General features: G+C 40.2%; 1 protein-coding gene across 1 annotated transcript in view; it reads right to left on the bottom strand.

The window, feature by feature from the left end:
- Positions 1 to 394: 394 nt before the first annotated feature.
- erf (Ets2 repressor factor) overlaps positions 395 to 15519 on the bottom strand; it is a 48396-nt gene continuing 33271 nt past the window's right edge. The window contains 7 exon segments of the mRNA XM_028462006.1: positions 395 to 971; positions 974 to 1157; positions 1954 to 2351; positions 2354 to 2677; positions 2680 to 2823; positions 4366 to 4478; positions 11870 to 12104. Coding sequence (XP_028317807.1) covers positions 562 to 971; positions 974 to 1157; positions 1954 to 2351; positions 2354 to 2677; positions 2680 to 2823; positions 4366 to 4478; positions 11870 to 12104 — 1808 coding nt within the window. The 3' untranslated portion in view covers positions 395 to 561.

The following is a 15519-nucleotide window of genomic DNA, read 5'->3' on the forward strand; positions in this document are numbered from 1 at the left end:
TTTTAAATGGAACAATGATCATTAGCGAACTGACCGTACCAAGGCATAAAATGGACCATTTTAATATTTGGTTGGGAAAAACCTGTAAATCTAGGGCTATACTGGCTTTAACGCACACATCAGAAATATTAATACCAATATTTTCATGAATAATGAAGCCTAACAATTTAACAAAAGAAAAAAAACTAATTAGATGAAAGATTATGTATTTTTTAGTGTATTTTACAGCTGAATTATCATAGAGATGCTAACAGAAAGCTAACACAAGAGGAAGGTCACGTTTTTTATAGGCTCAGTAATTGTGATTAATTTAGTAATTTAACTTTAGTATTTGAGAATGTAATTGTAATTGACATTTGAGGGAAAAAAATTATAATTGTATAATTGTAATTGTAATTTGGGGAAAAATGCCGGTCACAATAATCATAATTGAACACGGATAATTAAAGACGTAATTGTAATTAAAAAAATGTATTTGACCCCAACCATGACGTGTTGTGTAGTGTTTTTTTTGTGTGCGTCGAAGCTTCGTTCTCTGCACATTTAGGTGTGTGTGTGTGTTCAGCAGCCTGTGTTTTCCAGGGAAAGCTGAGCCGTGGCTCTTTGCAGCTCAGAGCTCGCCCTACGTTGAGTGGGCGGCGGCGGCAGCATCAGGCCCATCATAACTCCTCCCCCTCCTCCATTCTCCTCTTCCTCAACCCCCGCCTTCACCTTCTTGTCCTCCGCCTCGTCCCTCTCTCCGTCCGCCTCCATCTTCTGGTCTTCGCTCCAGCGCCGTTTGAAGCGCTGCTTGAGGGGGATGCAGCGCGTGCCGCCGGGGCTGATGGGAGCCGCCTGGCCCGGCTCGCTCTTCATCATCAGGAGCGACTCGCTCTTCATCATCAGGACCGTTGCCGGGGGAGAAAAGGGCGTGGCCGGAGTCTTGAAGACCTCCTCGTCGTCGTCGGGGTCGTCGTCGTGAGGAGGAGCAATGGAGGTGGAGGAGGAGGGGAGGACGCCCCGTTGGTTTGATGCAGCTGCTGATGAAGAGGATGGAGATGATTGGAGGAGAAGGCTTTACCTTCATCATCCTCATGGTTGTGGTTGAACTCGTCTTCCTCACTGATGTCGGTCACCTCCACTTCCTCCTCAGACTCAATGTCAGAAATGGGCTCCACCTGAGAAGAGACACGGTCACATGGTTACACTCAACGCCATCATGGTTATGGAGTAAAAAATAAATAAACACAACATAAAAAATACAAAATTTATGGTTAAACTTTACCAGTTCAGACGACTTTACTCACTATCAAACTTCCTAAACTTGTACCAAACATGTTAAACAGGGTTAATAGAGTTATTAATAAGCTAACATTTTATATGCTTACAGTGACTTATAAAATGAAGATTAAGTTGCATGAGTTTAGCATGTCCGTTAGCCACACTGCTAACCCTGAGCCTCATGTTTAACAGGAAAATTCCCATTGAAGTGTCTGATATCATCCCAAAATATTATTTTGAAAACCTTTTATTATCGACAACAGGAGAATCACCCTCACGCCGTATGAAATCCTGCACAGATGCTTCTGCTGTGACGTGTCACAGGTAAACACCAGTTCAGCAAATATAAAAACTTCAAAACAAGAGCAATATTTACAAAACGATTAAAAGCTCATGTAAGCCAAAAAGAGATGCTTTTTTAAATTCCCCTCACAATGCATCATGCGGTGGTTGAGTATCACTAGTGTACCAACCATGTCCCCACATCCAGGTTTTTCTCACATATTCAATCTTTCCATACTATGTAATGTAAACGCACTACATACTCATTTAGACATCAGACTTAGAAATGTCACACTAATGTACTCACACTAACACAACCTTAGTGTTTAAGTTCTAGCGATCCTGGGGTGCGTGCTGAGGCATGCTAATGCTAACCCTACGGCTCTCTGTCCCCTGGATGTGGACGCTCACCTTGATCTTGGGCGGTGCCCCGGGCAGAGCAGAGCTGGACATCTGAGCGATGAAGGAGGAGGACTGGCTGGAGGAGGATGATGATGATGAAGGGGCCGCTCGGTGCTTGCGTCCGAGCGGCGGGGGCTGCAGCTTGAACTTGAAGGAGGAGGGTGGGTGCTGGAGGCCATCCTCGCTGAGCGGGTGGGACAGCGACAGAGCGGGGGCATGCAGGTGATGGGCGGGGGGCTTCTCGGGGGTGGGGCGGTGCGGCTGAGGGATGATTATGTTGGGGTAGTGGAGGAAGGCGCGGGGGCTGAGGTGGTAGTTGTACACGGACTGGGTGTGAGCCTGCAGGTAATGCTTCATGTCCTCAGGGTTGAAGGAGAAGTGGGAGCCCATCATGGGGGACGACAGGGGGGGGAGGGGGTGTAGGGCAGGTGGGGGGTGGGGGTCATGGACAGAGCCGGGGACAGAGTGGGGCCCAGCAGACCCCCGGGGCCCGGTAGGGGGGACACGGGGAAGGGGGACAGAGGGTCGGGGTGCACCCTAGGAGCTGGCCTGGGGAGCCCCCCTGGGTTGGACCCTCCGCCGTAGAGCCTGAACAGAGAGTCGTGGGGAAGGCGATGGGGGAGGAGACCCCTGAAGGCCCGCTCTGGACCCACCGCCCGCTCGTCCAGCCCCACCCCCCTCCTCCAGTCAGAGTTGGTGGAGGTGCCGTCGCTGCAGTCGCTGACGGAGCCGGGGCCATGCGGCGTGCCACGCTGCTGAACATGCCTGGGCTGCGCAGCTCCTCATTGGACGAGAGCACATCAGAGGGCGTGGAGGGGGGAAGCGGAAGTGGGTTGCCTCCGGTGGGAACTGGGGGGGCACTTTGTGGAACTCCTCGACCTGCAAGAAAGAACAGGGACGATCAAAGATTTACTCGCCAACTTCAGCCACCAGAGCGTGTCAGCGCACTGTTTAAGGGAGAGTAAAGGTCCCTTAGGAGAGCTCTTATTCTCTGCTTCGTTGTCTACAACCAAACCACAGAGTTGGAACTCACGCCCCATGCGGATTTTTTTCAGGTCACAACAGTTTATTCTTCTTTCTATAAACAAAAGACGTTTACATTGAAAATCTTTAACTTTTCCTGGTTTTTTAGAGAAACTAAAAGTTGCACAAATTGTCATTTTGAGTGAAAAAGCTGCAAAATGATCTAAAAATGAGGCTGAACGCTTCAGTCCAATAGAAAACATTAGGATGTGTACAGGCAGTGGGTCTGTGTTAACAAAACAAATATGGTGTATAATAATGAGTTTTGTTGGACATAGATGCACTACGTACATTTTAAAGATTTTAGTCCACATTTGTAAAAACAGTGGAGGATGCCTTTAAAAAGGGAAATAAAGTGTGAAAGAGTAAAAAACTGAACAGCAGCACAGAATAAGGGATGTGAACATGGCATGTGCTGACTCAGCATTCACACAATTGCTTTTTTTCTGACAGAAAACAGAGAAGTGTTGGTTTCTGTGGCGCTGCAGCCTGAGCCAGAAGAAGTGTAGGAAAAGTGGAACTTTCTGCCATGGCAAACATGGGCTGGGTTCCTGTGTGTGCGTGTGTGTGTGTGTGTGTGTGTAGCCATGCTATCACAACATGTAAGTGTGTGGGCCACATCACACGGCGGCTATAATTAAAGCTTCGTGCTACACTTTTGTTACCCACAATCCAACACTCCATATGGGCACGTTTTACACCGATCTACGAGTTAACTTCAGAGCTCGCTCTACTGGTGCGCCAATGGGACTGGGTTTACTGGGACCAGAACAGAGCGTTTGTCTATGGGGAACACACACGCTACTCAGACAACGCGCGCGCGCGCGCACACACACACACACACACACACACCTTTGTCTCATCATTTCCATCTACTTAGAACAAAGTAGAAGTTATTTGTAGAAGCGACTTAGCCACAGATAGAAAATCTGTTTTTTTTCCATTACTTTTTATTATTAAAAACTGAACAGAAAAAGTTGGTTTTTATGTTTGTTTTAAGCAGAAAAGACTGTTTTCTATTGGCCAATTAGAGCATCAAATTCGGCCTGCTCAAGAATGTAAAAATTATAGAAAAAAACCAAGAAACATTTTCTAATTGACGAACAATGTAAATATTTATTAAACTATTTACTTTTAAAACACTTTTTTAGCTTTTTTCCAACATAAATTATTCCAGTGTGAATCCCAAGCTGTCGAATGATGTAACGTCCATAGAAATTATGTGAAAACTTTTGACTGAGAACTTCTAGCTTCAATCACCAGTTCAAATGGTCACCACTTCAGCTAATACACAGATACAACGGTGCTAACCACTGGTTCTGGAGTTTTAGGGGACAGATTTCACAGACATTCACTAGTTTATTTTGTAAAAGGTTGAGTAAAAAAAGGGGTAAAGACCTGAGCCCATGTCGATGAAGGGGTAGTTAACCAGCACCAGTTTGTTGAAGTTGAACTTGTAGGTGAATCTCTTCCCTTTGGTCTTGTGGAGGATCCTCTTGTTGTAATAATACCTGAAGACCAAACAAATAGAAACCATTTCACCTTCAGTAACATGACGTGATGCTTTAATGAATTAAACCAAAGGCAGGAGAACAGAGAAAACAGCTGAAAGAACAAGTAAAGAAATCAGAGGTTCTTAATCTTTGCCCCCAAATAATCCTGACAAATAACACATGGGGAGCATGTTGATTCATAATAAATCAAAAACTAAATTCAACAAATCACCTGCATAAAACACAAATGTAAAAGAGCAGTGATCAAAAATACAAGAAATAACCCAAAAATCTGTGACAAAAAAAATAAATAGAAAAAATGTGTTTTTTAGAGTTAGATATTGAAAGTATGTTTATTGTTCCGCTCCACTTCACATGCCTACGTAAATGATTATTTTTGCACTTTAGTTCTATGTTTTATTCCTGGTCGCATATCTAATGCAGTCTATTAACTAGTGTTGTTCCGATGCCGTTTTTTTGGTCCCAATGCCAATACCAATACAAAGTTGCGTAGTATCGGTGATACGATACACGCTGATACTGCTGCTGGGGGGAGAAGGTGAGACCCAGATCCCTTGGTGATGGTGTTCGGCGGCTTATTCTTTCGTTCGGCGAACTATTAATAGTAGTTTGAGTGAGGAGTTTGATGCTGTAAATGGTATCGGTGTGTTAATAGTTAGTACTTGCCGATACCGATGCCAGCATTTTAGTGCCGTATCAGGTCTTCTACATATACTAGTATCGGTACAACATTGCTATTAACTATTACTTTCTTTGTGTGTAGGCGCTTTGTTTAGTGTTGATTAGACTTATTGTCAATGAAGAAAGGTTTTTATGAAGATTAGCATGAAATTGAAAATGTTTCCTCCTGTTTGTCGCGCCCCACCTGGCTGTCATACCTCCATTACCCACCAGGGGGCATGCCACACACTTTCACAAGCACAGCGTATGCTAACTGTAACTGTCCTAGGGGGCGGGACAACAACAACAACACTGACCAATCCCAAAACGTTTCTCACAGAACAGACTGTATAGAAAAGAGAGACACGTAACAAAACTGGGTTTTGTTGACATACTGTACATCACCAGTTTGAGTCTGTATTGATATCGATGCCCATCATTCCCAGTTTTTAATGAAACAAAGACTGTAGTGAGGCTGCTGAAATCGGTCAAAGAGGGAAGTGAAACCGCCTCTTTGGACTCGGCCTCACTTTGTGTGAGTGCATTAGTCATCGGTGATGGAGAGAGGGGTGAATAGAGCACCGACAGCTCGTCGACAGGATGATAAAACGATCCGTGGTGACTCATTGAGAGCTTCACCACCCAGCCACACGTTCATAGATTTCTTCACAGGAAAACTTTGTCTCATTCAGGATGTTTCATTGTAAAAGAGCTGCTTTGTGTTGTTCAGCAGCAACGAGCTCATCCCGTCAGTTTGTGTCAGTCCATTTCCCAACAACACAGTGACAATCGCACCCATTTTATATCCATCAAGTAATTAGAGAAAAACACCTTCTTCAACTGAAGAATATTTATTTAATTTCTGTATTTTTTTACAGTATGTCTGTCTCTGGTAGGCCCCGCCACTCTACATCAGGGGTCAGCAACATTTGTGACGTGGAGTACCAGTTAGAAATGTTCTTCTTAATGAGTGTGCCATTAAGAATAGTTAAATTATAACTTGTCCAATATATTGGGAATTTGAATCCACTCATATAAAGCACAGCTAATCATATTTGAAAGATAATTTGATCTTATTAATGGTTCGAAACACTGCTTTCAGAAACATATTGCACTGGGAAGACGTGCTGAAACTGAGACTACGGTGCAACTGTTCTATATCTGTATATCATAAAATAAAAAAAAATTAAAAAAAACATAGCCATAGCAGTGGTACATTTGTATTATATCAACAAAAGAGCTGCCATAACTTATTTGTTCTCAAATTCAAAATAACACTTCAATCAATCAAACTAAAACCAAATTAACAGATAAGTACCAGACTATTTCCATTCTTGAACGTTCTTAATTCAGGAACTTTTGTAGCCTAACGTTTTACATTAATGTTGCAAAAATTTAAGATTTCATGTTCAGAGTATTTTTGCCTAATTTAGTAAAACTTTAGTCCTCAATGGAAAAGGGTTTGAAATCAGTCGCCATCATTTGATCAAACTCATCGTCAGTACTGAGCAGTTTGGCTGGGGTTGTGTGTTTTGGTACAAATTGACTTGTTTTTGCTTTAAATTATTTTTTCTTAATAAAAAAAACATGGTTTGGACATTTATTTTTTTTGATCTATACGATAATCGCGTGGTGAAATATCGCGATATATTGGCAAATAAATTTTTTTTTTTTACACCCTTAATTATAAGCATATAATTGTTATACATAATCAACCATTTTTATCAACAAAACTGCTGATTTTATTCTCTTTCTCCTTAAATACTGAGCAAATATAAGCAGCACGGGGAGCTCTCAAAACAGACTCAGTGCTTCATTACAATAAACATAACATGTTTGTGTTCATCTTATACATTTGTTCGGCTGTTCAAGAGTCAGTGCCTCACCTGCCATGAACCTTTCTAAATAACATACACTCTCAACATCAATTCTCTAAATTACATCAGAAAAAAGGCAGTATAATGACGACGTGACGCAGTGGGTGACAAAGGCAGGGCCATTATAAGTGTGTGAAAACAGCAGCACCAACAACATTAGAACCTGTAACCAGTGCGAGGAAGTGTTTCTCATCCTACATCAGTCAGGCTGATGATGGCGTGCACTTCCATGAACACGGTCATCATCACAGATGCAGCGTTTAGTCACCGCCATGAACGGCAACATGTGAGATTCATCACCAGTTTGATAGAGAAGAACAAAGTGTGTGTGAACCATTCAGTGCATCAATGACTCAGGGAGTGAAGAGCTGTCTGACACACACACGCGCACACACACAAGGAACAACAGGCACATAACCATGGGCAGCAACAGAAAAACACACACGGCGACGAAAGCTGATTAATTCACAAGACGTCTGTGACCCACACACTGTTATTTACACTTTAACCTCCAGGCACTGACAAAGTCACCTGAGATAAACTCACAAAACCATCAACATGAGAACCGTGTGACGTGAAAGCGTATATATTCATTTTAAACTCAATTTAAAAGGTAGAGAGCTTTAGAGAACATCACATATCAATAAAAAATGTTACAACCGACACGGTTTGCGGTTGTTTTTGTTAAATGCAGAGAAAAGTAAAAACTCTTTGACCTTAAAGTGACAGTCAGCCCTCTATATCATTCCATTGTTACAGATTTCAGATCAACTACCTGAAACAAAACACAGACACAATCTAGTCATGTTTTTGGCAAAGATAGATATTTCCACCATATCTTCCACTATTAAAAAGTGGTTGGGTGTGATTGATACACGTGTTTGGATGAGATGTACAGAGATTTGAGCGTGCTGGTCCATTCAGCACTTCTAAAGGAGAAAAAATAAATAAAATAAACTAGAGTAGAGACTCTGACTTTCTGTGATCACAGAAAATCAACAGAAAATAAAACTCACTTTGTGAAACCTGGACCTGTTTTTTCCCCTCTTTTCAACATCAGGCCTCAATACGACACAAATACTTCCATTGCATGTTTTGGGACAATATTGCACATTTACACAACATTTCTCACTGGAAAACAGGTGACTGAAAGTCTAGCAAGTGTCGCAAACAGGATGAATATGTCCAATTCTGCTCATAATCTCATTCAAAATCTAGCGCAACATGTTACAGTTAAACTGGTGATCATGTTATCCTGTGACTGAAAATGAACGAATAAGCGGTTTAGATTATTATGACTGAATTCAAATGTGAGAAGGCACTAGTACAAAGACAGGTTTAACTGATAGTGTATTAGCTGAACTGGTGATGAGTTTAACTGGTGACCATTCCATTAAAATGGCTGAGCGGGTTGGCAGTTTTCAAAGGTTTTACAAATAATGTTTTGGGACGATGTCACATTTCCATGAGCTTTAGTCCCTCTCAAACAGACAAAAGTGTCACAAAAGAACATGTTAAAACTTTTTCAACGTAATCGTATTGTTACAGCGTAACATGAAGCATATATATGTTAAATACTAACAGTAGTTGACTATTAACACTTTTTAGCACGTTTGGTATAATTTTGGGGAGTTTAATAGTCAGTAAAGTCATTTAAGGTGGATATTTCCCAGTTGACACATTTCACCAGCTAATCAGGATTGGCAGATTGGTTTATTTTAATAGCACCTTTCTAGAGCAGAAACATGACAAACTGCTTCACAATCAGAAAATAAAACAGAGTTAATACAAAACAGACAGATTAGCTAAATGCTTCCAAGGGCTGCAGATGGAGGATGCATCCCATAGTGAGACACTCATATTACTCACAGAACCGGGATTATGTAAATAACCTAAAGTTTCAACAACAAACACACGAGTGGAAACACTGAAGGAGGAAATGCACACGCACACATCAAGCAAATTCTCAAACTTGGTTCCACACTCCTGCAAGTGGAATTAACAAGTCCACGATGAACAGAGCGACCTCACAGCATACAAAACAGGCTGAAAAATCTCAACAATGCTACGTACACAACACACGCGCACGCACACACACACACACGCACACACACACACACAGTGCTGGAGGTAAATGGCAGTGAGTGCTTGGCGTGAGGGTGTCAACGACGGAGCTGGAGGACATATTGTCCCACAACATGATGGATGGTGCTTTGAGCGTGTCGGGGGGAAAAGGCCACGCACTTACATGTGAAAACAACACACTCACACTGTGTGTGTTCAGCAGAAGCTGTTGAAGGCATCCTGCTTTTTTAAAACAATTTCAACTTCCTTCAATGGAACGACAAAGACAGAATAAAGAAAGGTTACATTCTATAGTATGAGTGGATACATCACGGCTGGAAAAATCTTCTTAGTCCAAGCGCTGCATTTTTTAAAAGCAGAAAAGTGACATTTTTAACATAACTTTATCCTTAAAGCTGCTCAGGATGTAAAATAATAATAATAATATAAATCCATCATTTGCTCAAAAAAACCAATGTAACCAGTTGAGAAATTGCTGCTCAAGTTTGTTTTAATCTCCACTGTGATTGTGTGGAATGTGTTTCTATCCAGCTGCTCTACATGGGGAATAATTCACTTTAGATGAGGTAGAAATTGTTTAAAGTGCTGATAAACCCAATGAACTCAGATATTATACACAATGCTTCCCTCATTCATTCAGACCAAATGCATGATGATGATGATGAGACACCCACACACTGCAGTGCAGCCCTCACTCCACCAGTTTATACTGGGAAAATAATCTACTGTGATTGAAGTCATGCAGCTGCATCACATCCAGTCGCCAACACTGCATCCAACCTCACACTTATGATTCACACTGATATAAAATAAACTCATTCACCAGCTGTGTCTTAAAAAAATGGCATCATTAGAGAGATTAAAGGCTTTTCAACACATGGCAATGTTTTACAGAGGATTAGATTCACGTCAGTCAACAACAGTTGTTGTGTTTAAGTATCGGTGGAGTAAATCAACATGTTACGCAACAGCGGCAAAAATAGAGTGTTTGTCTATAACACATTAAAGAGTATGGAGGAAGAAACAGGACAGATGGGCCGTAGGAGGAATCACATGTAACAAGGTGGTAAACGTGCACGTGTGTGTGTGTGTGTGTGTGTGTGTGTGTGTGTGTGTGTGTAGTCATCAACATGACAAACTGACCCACGCCACCCTACAACATAGGAGGCGACAGCTCTGACTGCACATGTATGTGAGGATGAGATCAGATGTGTGAGAGCGTGTGTGCGTGTGTGTGTGTGTGTGTGCACGCACGCATGTACACATGTAACGGTTGATACGCACGATAAACACAAAAACAGATGAACTTGTGGCTCCTGAAAACAAATATTTCTCCATACACCTTTGACATTTACACACAAACTCATGAGTTCAACATCTCCTGTTATGTATGTTTGTTTTTCTTATACTGTGTTGCTGCATGATCAGTTGCTGAAAAAAAAAAAAAAAAGATGTAAATGGTTGAAACAAACTGTTCGAGCTGTTATTTCAATCGCCACTGTAAACTTTCTCATATTGACAATGTCAAAAAAGTTTGGTGCATTGCATTGTGGGATGTGGAGTCCCTTAGACCAGGGCTGTCAAACATATTTTTGCTCAGGGGCCAAATATGGAACAGTTTGATCTTAAGTGGGCTGCAAGATTTGGGAAAAATAGCAATTTCACTGTTATTGTTCCTTATTTTGCACTTCTATGTATAACTGATACAGTTTGTAAAGCACTGACATTATCCATGCAGTAAATAACATTTCTCAATTTTGTGAAATTCTTTTCTTTATATTAGTGCATTTTGTGGGAAATATCAGAACTTTTAAATATTCTGGAGTTTTCATGAATTTATAAATATCTACAACCAAATTATTTGGTAGTTTACAGTGATTATTGCATTTCTCTTATTTTCTATTATCTTCTGTGGGCCGATATGAATGCTCTAAAGGGCCAGATTTGGCCCCCGGGCCTTGAGTTTTCACTACATTCTGACTGTGATTTCTTATGTTTCTTCACCAGACGAGGAGGACAGTGATTGGCTTGACTCTCTTTACTCAACCAAACATAACATTTCAGACGGACTCAGATCTTTTCGTGTAAACCCCCAAAATAAACGCCCACCATTTTACTGACATTAGTTTCAGTTAAAACACCAGAAATATGTTGGGAAGTAATTTTAGCAGAGCTTTTGAGAACAAAGAAAAAAACTTCAATACATCCGTCTACGGGACTCTACATCCCACAATGCAATGCACAAAACTTTGTGTTTACAGTAAAGACAAAAGCTGAAATTTCAACCATTTACATCTTTTTTTTCGGGCAAATGTTCATGGATTTATTTATTGATCTTTGAGGCCTACACTAGTAAAAACTTAAAATCTAATACAGTTTGTGCATTTTTAGCAGATCTATTTTGACTATTTTGAGTGAAATATCAAAGTACAGCAAAATGAATACAAATACTTTCCAGATTTTCTTCTAAACTTTGCAAAAAACATTAGATGCAGCTGTCAGATGGCAGGTTTGAATTCATGTTCTAATAATGCCAAAACATTTTTTCTTTCTTCTAGAATTAGTTTAATTTTACTACCAGAGTTCATCTTCAGGTGAAAGCAAACACGAGTCCAGCTACAGTAACCTGATACTGGTTCAGTTAAAGTCCATCTAATGCTAAAGCTCTGCTAACCATGACTATAGAAGCTTTCCACAGGAACAGACAGAACATTTAGGAACACAATCCTTCCCTTTAAGCTTTCACTAACAGGTTTTTTCACCCACCTTAGCGCACGGCTGAGTTTGTCGTAGTTCATCTGTGGTTTGCATTTGCGGGCGCCCCAAAGACGGGCCACCTCGTCCGGGTCCTTGATGACGAACTCTCCGTAGTCGCCCTGCCAGGCGATGACGTCGTGGTACTCCTCCTTCCTCAGCAGCTCCAGGATGAAGTGCCACAGCTGGATCTGACGAGAGCCCGGGCTCGACTCGGGTTTGTAGGCCCAGTCCGGGAAGGCGAACCCTGGTAGAGAACAAGAGATTTTAGAAAAATTGTGGATAATTTCAACAATTTGTGTTAAAAAAAACGACTGCAATTATGTGATATAGTTGAGTCAATGACGTATATGGATTTCAACGCATTATATTTCACAAAATGGGCATCATCGACCAAGATTTGTATTAATATTATGATGAAAATAAAAACAGAAATACTTTGAAATCTTACACAAGACTAAAATAGGACAAAAAAAAAAGTAATTAGAGATTATTTTTTTTCAAAATAGCAGTTATGGCCAGACACTTTGGATAACAGAATAAATACAGAAGTTATTTAGTAAGTAACATTTAAAGAAAGGAAAAATGTATATATGCTAAGTTACGACATATTTGTTTGTTTTTTTTAATGCATTTAAACATTTTCGTTAACTAAAAGAAATGCAGTTTGGACAGAATATTAAGGTGTCACATCATTTGTGTTTTTAAAAGGACACATATGTCCAACTGTGTAAGTTGGTCATTTACAAAAACGTAAAAGGTCTAATTATTTTCTACTGTTGGCCGAATTGGTTGCTTTAAAGGGCCAGATTTGGCCCCCGATCCTAGACTTTAATACATGCACTATAAATTGTCTTTCTTCATATTTATTTTTGTTATTCTTCCTCATTCAGATAGCCTTGAGTTTGACACGTGTGCTTTAACCACTTTGAGACATAGATATCACCACATTATCGGAGAAAATGACATAAAAGGAAGCAACTTGTTGCCAGCGCAGTCACTCGCAACCTCCAGTATTTTTAATCTCCTCACTCTCGCCCTTCCGTGTCACGATATCAAGGTTAAAGATTTAAACACTATCTTTGTTATTTTAACAATGAACCACATTAAGACTGAAACACTCGTGATAGAAACATGTTTTATTGGGAGAATACAGACAATTATAAGTAAGGAAATACACAAAAATGTGAACATTTCTCTGATCAAAGGAGTTTTAAGATTCCAATGAAAAAGTTATCATAGCTGCATAGGAACTAGGCCTGGGCAATATATTGAAATCCAAAATAAATCGAGATTTCTTTTTTGGCGATATGGAAAATTAAAATATCACCTCACGATATATTTTTATTTTAGAGTGCATTTTGCTTATTTTTAGGAGTCTCTGCTTTCTCAACTTCTGAAAAAAGCATGAAAAGCAGTTATATTGATTTCTGAGTGTGTCTTAACCCAGAACTACAGAACTCACTCACACGTGCTGTCCCTTAGAGGAGAAAAAGTCAAAAGTGGCACATATTGTGCCGCTGTTTGTTAATAAATGATCCAGTGTGACATTTTGCATCAGCAAATTTAACCCAGAGTTGTCTTTCTGGTCAGACTTCATTCAGTTAAAAATATTGAGATTGATATCGTTTATCGCCATTTTGAGAGAAAACTATGAAATATAGCCAGCGCTAATATGAACCATTCTAAATTTTTTAAACGTCTTCAAGCTAAATATATTTTAGAGAAGGGGTACTCAACTGGGACCCACATTTTGCCACTGACATTAAATCACAACCCAATTTTTTTAATTCAAACAATCAAATTTTGTTTTTCAAAAATAGCTGTTGAAAACACGCGTATATAATATTTTTTAAAACATAAATCAATATATTTTCCTGTGCAACATACATTTCACAGCATGTATGTCAAAAAAAAAAAGACAAATGAGACATTAAGTACTTTTCTTTTGACCAGCTTTCCGCGTCCCACTTTTGGGTCCTGACCCACGAGTTGAGAATAGCCGTTTTAGATGACACGTCAATGCACAGGTTTGTCTGCATGGTGCTGAACAAATTCTTTGTTGCATTTTTTTCTAAACTGTAAAAAGACAAAAAAAAGAGACAAAACCTCCTGAGTTCTTTTTTGTTTTTCGTGCCTTTTCGAGCAGTTAAATGTGTTCCCACAGGCTACAGTCATATCACAGCTTCTCAGTTATCAGCATCAAAGCTGGAAGATCGGCCTCGTATTAACAGATTAACAGGCCTTGAGATGTGTGCAGACAAAACACAAGCTCTGGGTTTTAATCACACACACACGCAGAGAGAAGTCCACTTTTCCAGAGTTAAAAGTTGGGGCTTTGAGTTGGAAAGCGGTGGGTGGCAGTAAAAGCCTCTGACAGAAGGCCAGGCTCACAGTCTGCATGGTAACACACACACACACACACACACACCTTATTGGGACCAGATGTGCCTTGAAAAAAAAAAAAAACATTCTGAGAAAGACCAGAGTGGGAAACATATGGGCACAATATAACAATACTAAGGTTGGCGAGTGTTGATGTAACGCTAAAGAAAAACACACGACCCTGAATACAAAGGTTACGACACGTTTCCTGCATCGCACAAAACATGTCGCACACTGCAGCGTCAGCGATCCGTCACCAACGACATGCTGGAGGTGAAGAACCCGTGCAGTGTGCTCTATGACTGCGATGCGTGAGACAATCGTCCCCAATAAAACGTAAACTGTTGCATCAGATCATCTGATGTGTTGGAAGCAGCCATCAGGTTGGCCCAGTAAACCACTGGGGCTGTTTATTCTTTATTGGCCCGTCAACATTTGATAGGAAACAGTCATGAGACGGCTCCAATGGACCAACCACAGAGCAGAGCAACGAGCAAACATCAAAGGACAGGCCGTGATCACGTTAGGAACACACCTGGTTACTAATGTGTGCGTTTGGCCTCCAGATGATTAATTCTTATTTGAACTTTGTCCATCTGTTTGGAAGGTGGGTTAATTAATACACTGGCAGGATAAGTTCACTCTGTGTTTTAGTCATCAACGCACACTGATCTAAAAACAAGAAATAATTAAGTATTTGGGTCTGTGACGTTCCTACTTCATATTCTGTCCAACTGCATTTCTTTTAGTTAAAAAATGTTTCAATGCAAAAAAGACGTCAAATGTGTAGTAACTTATATAAGTTACAGCAGCGTATTAGGGCCACATTAAAATAAAAAAAAATGAGATTAAAGTCGTAATATTTCGAGAATAAAGTCGTAATATTATGAGAAAAAAGTCGTAATTTTATTGAAGTCATAATGTTTGTGGAAATGTTTTGAAAATAGTCATAATTTTAGGAGAATAAATCAGTCTGGTCCAAACAGTCTTTGGTCAAAACAAACACAAACGTCTGCAAAGTGTCTTTAAAGTTGATAAATTGATAACAGTGTGGTGATGATGGGCCAGTATTTCACTATGTGTGAATCCTAATAAAGTATAATCTCACTAAATGCAGACAGCATCTTGTTTGTATTTCAATTTTATTCACTCAAAATTCCTTTATTCCCATAAAATTACAACTTTATTTTCAAAAATTACGTCTGTAATTCAAGGTGTCAAAATATCACGTGGTGCGACTGTCAGGCCATGACTCAATTATTTCAAAGTATTTCTGT

The sequence above is a fragment of the Gouania willdenowi genome, chromosome 11, assembly GCF_900634775.1.
Source record: "Gouania willdenowi chromosome 11, fGouWil2.1, whole genome shotgun sequence".
Classification (NCBI taxonomy): Eukaryota; Metazoa; Chordata; class Actinopteri; order Blenniiformes; family Gobiesocidae; genus Gouania; species Gouania willdenowi.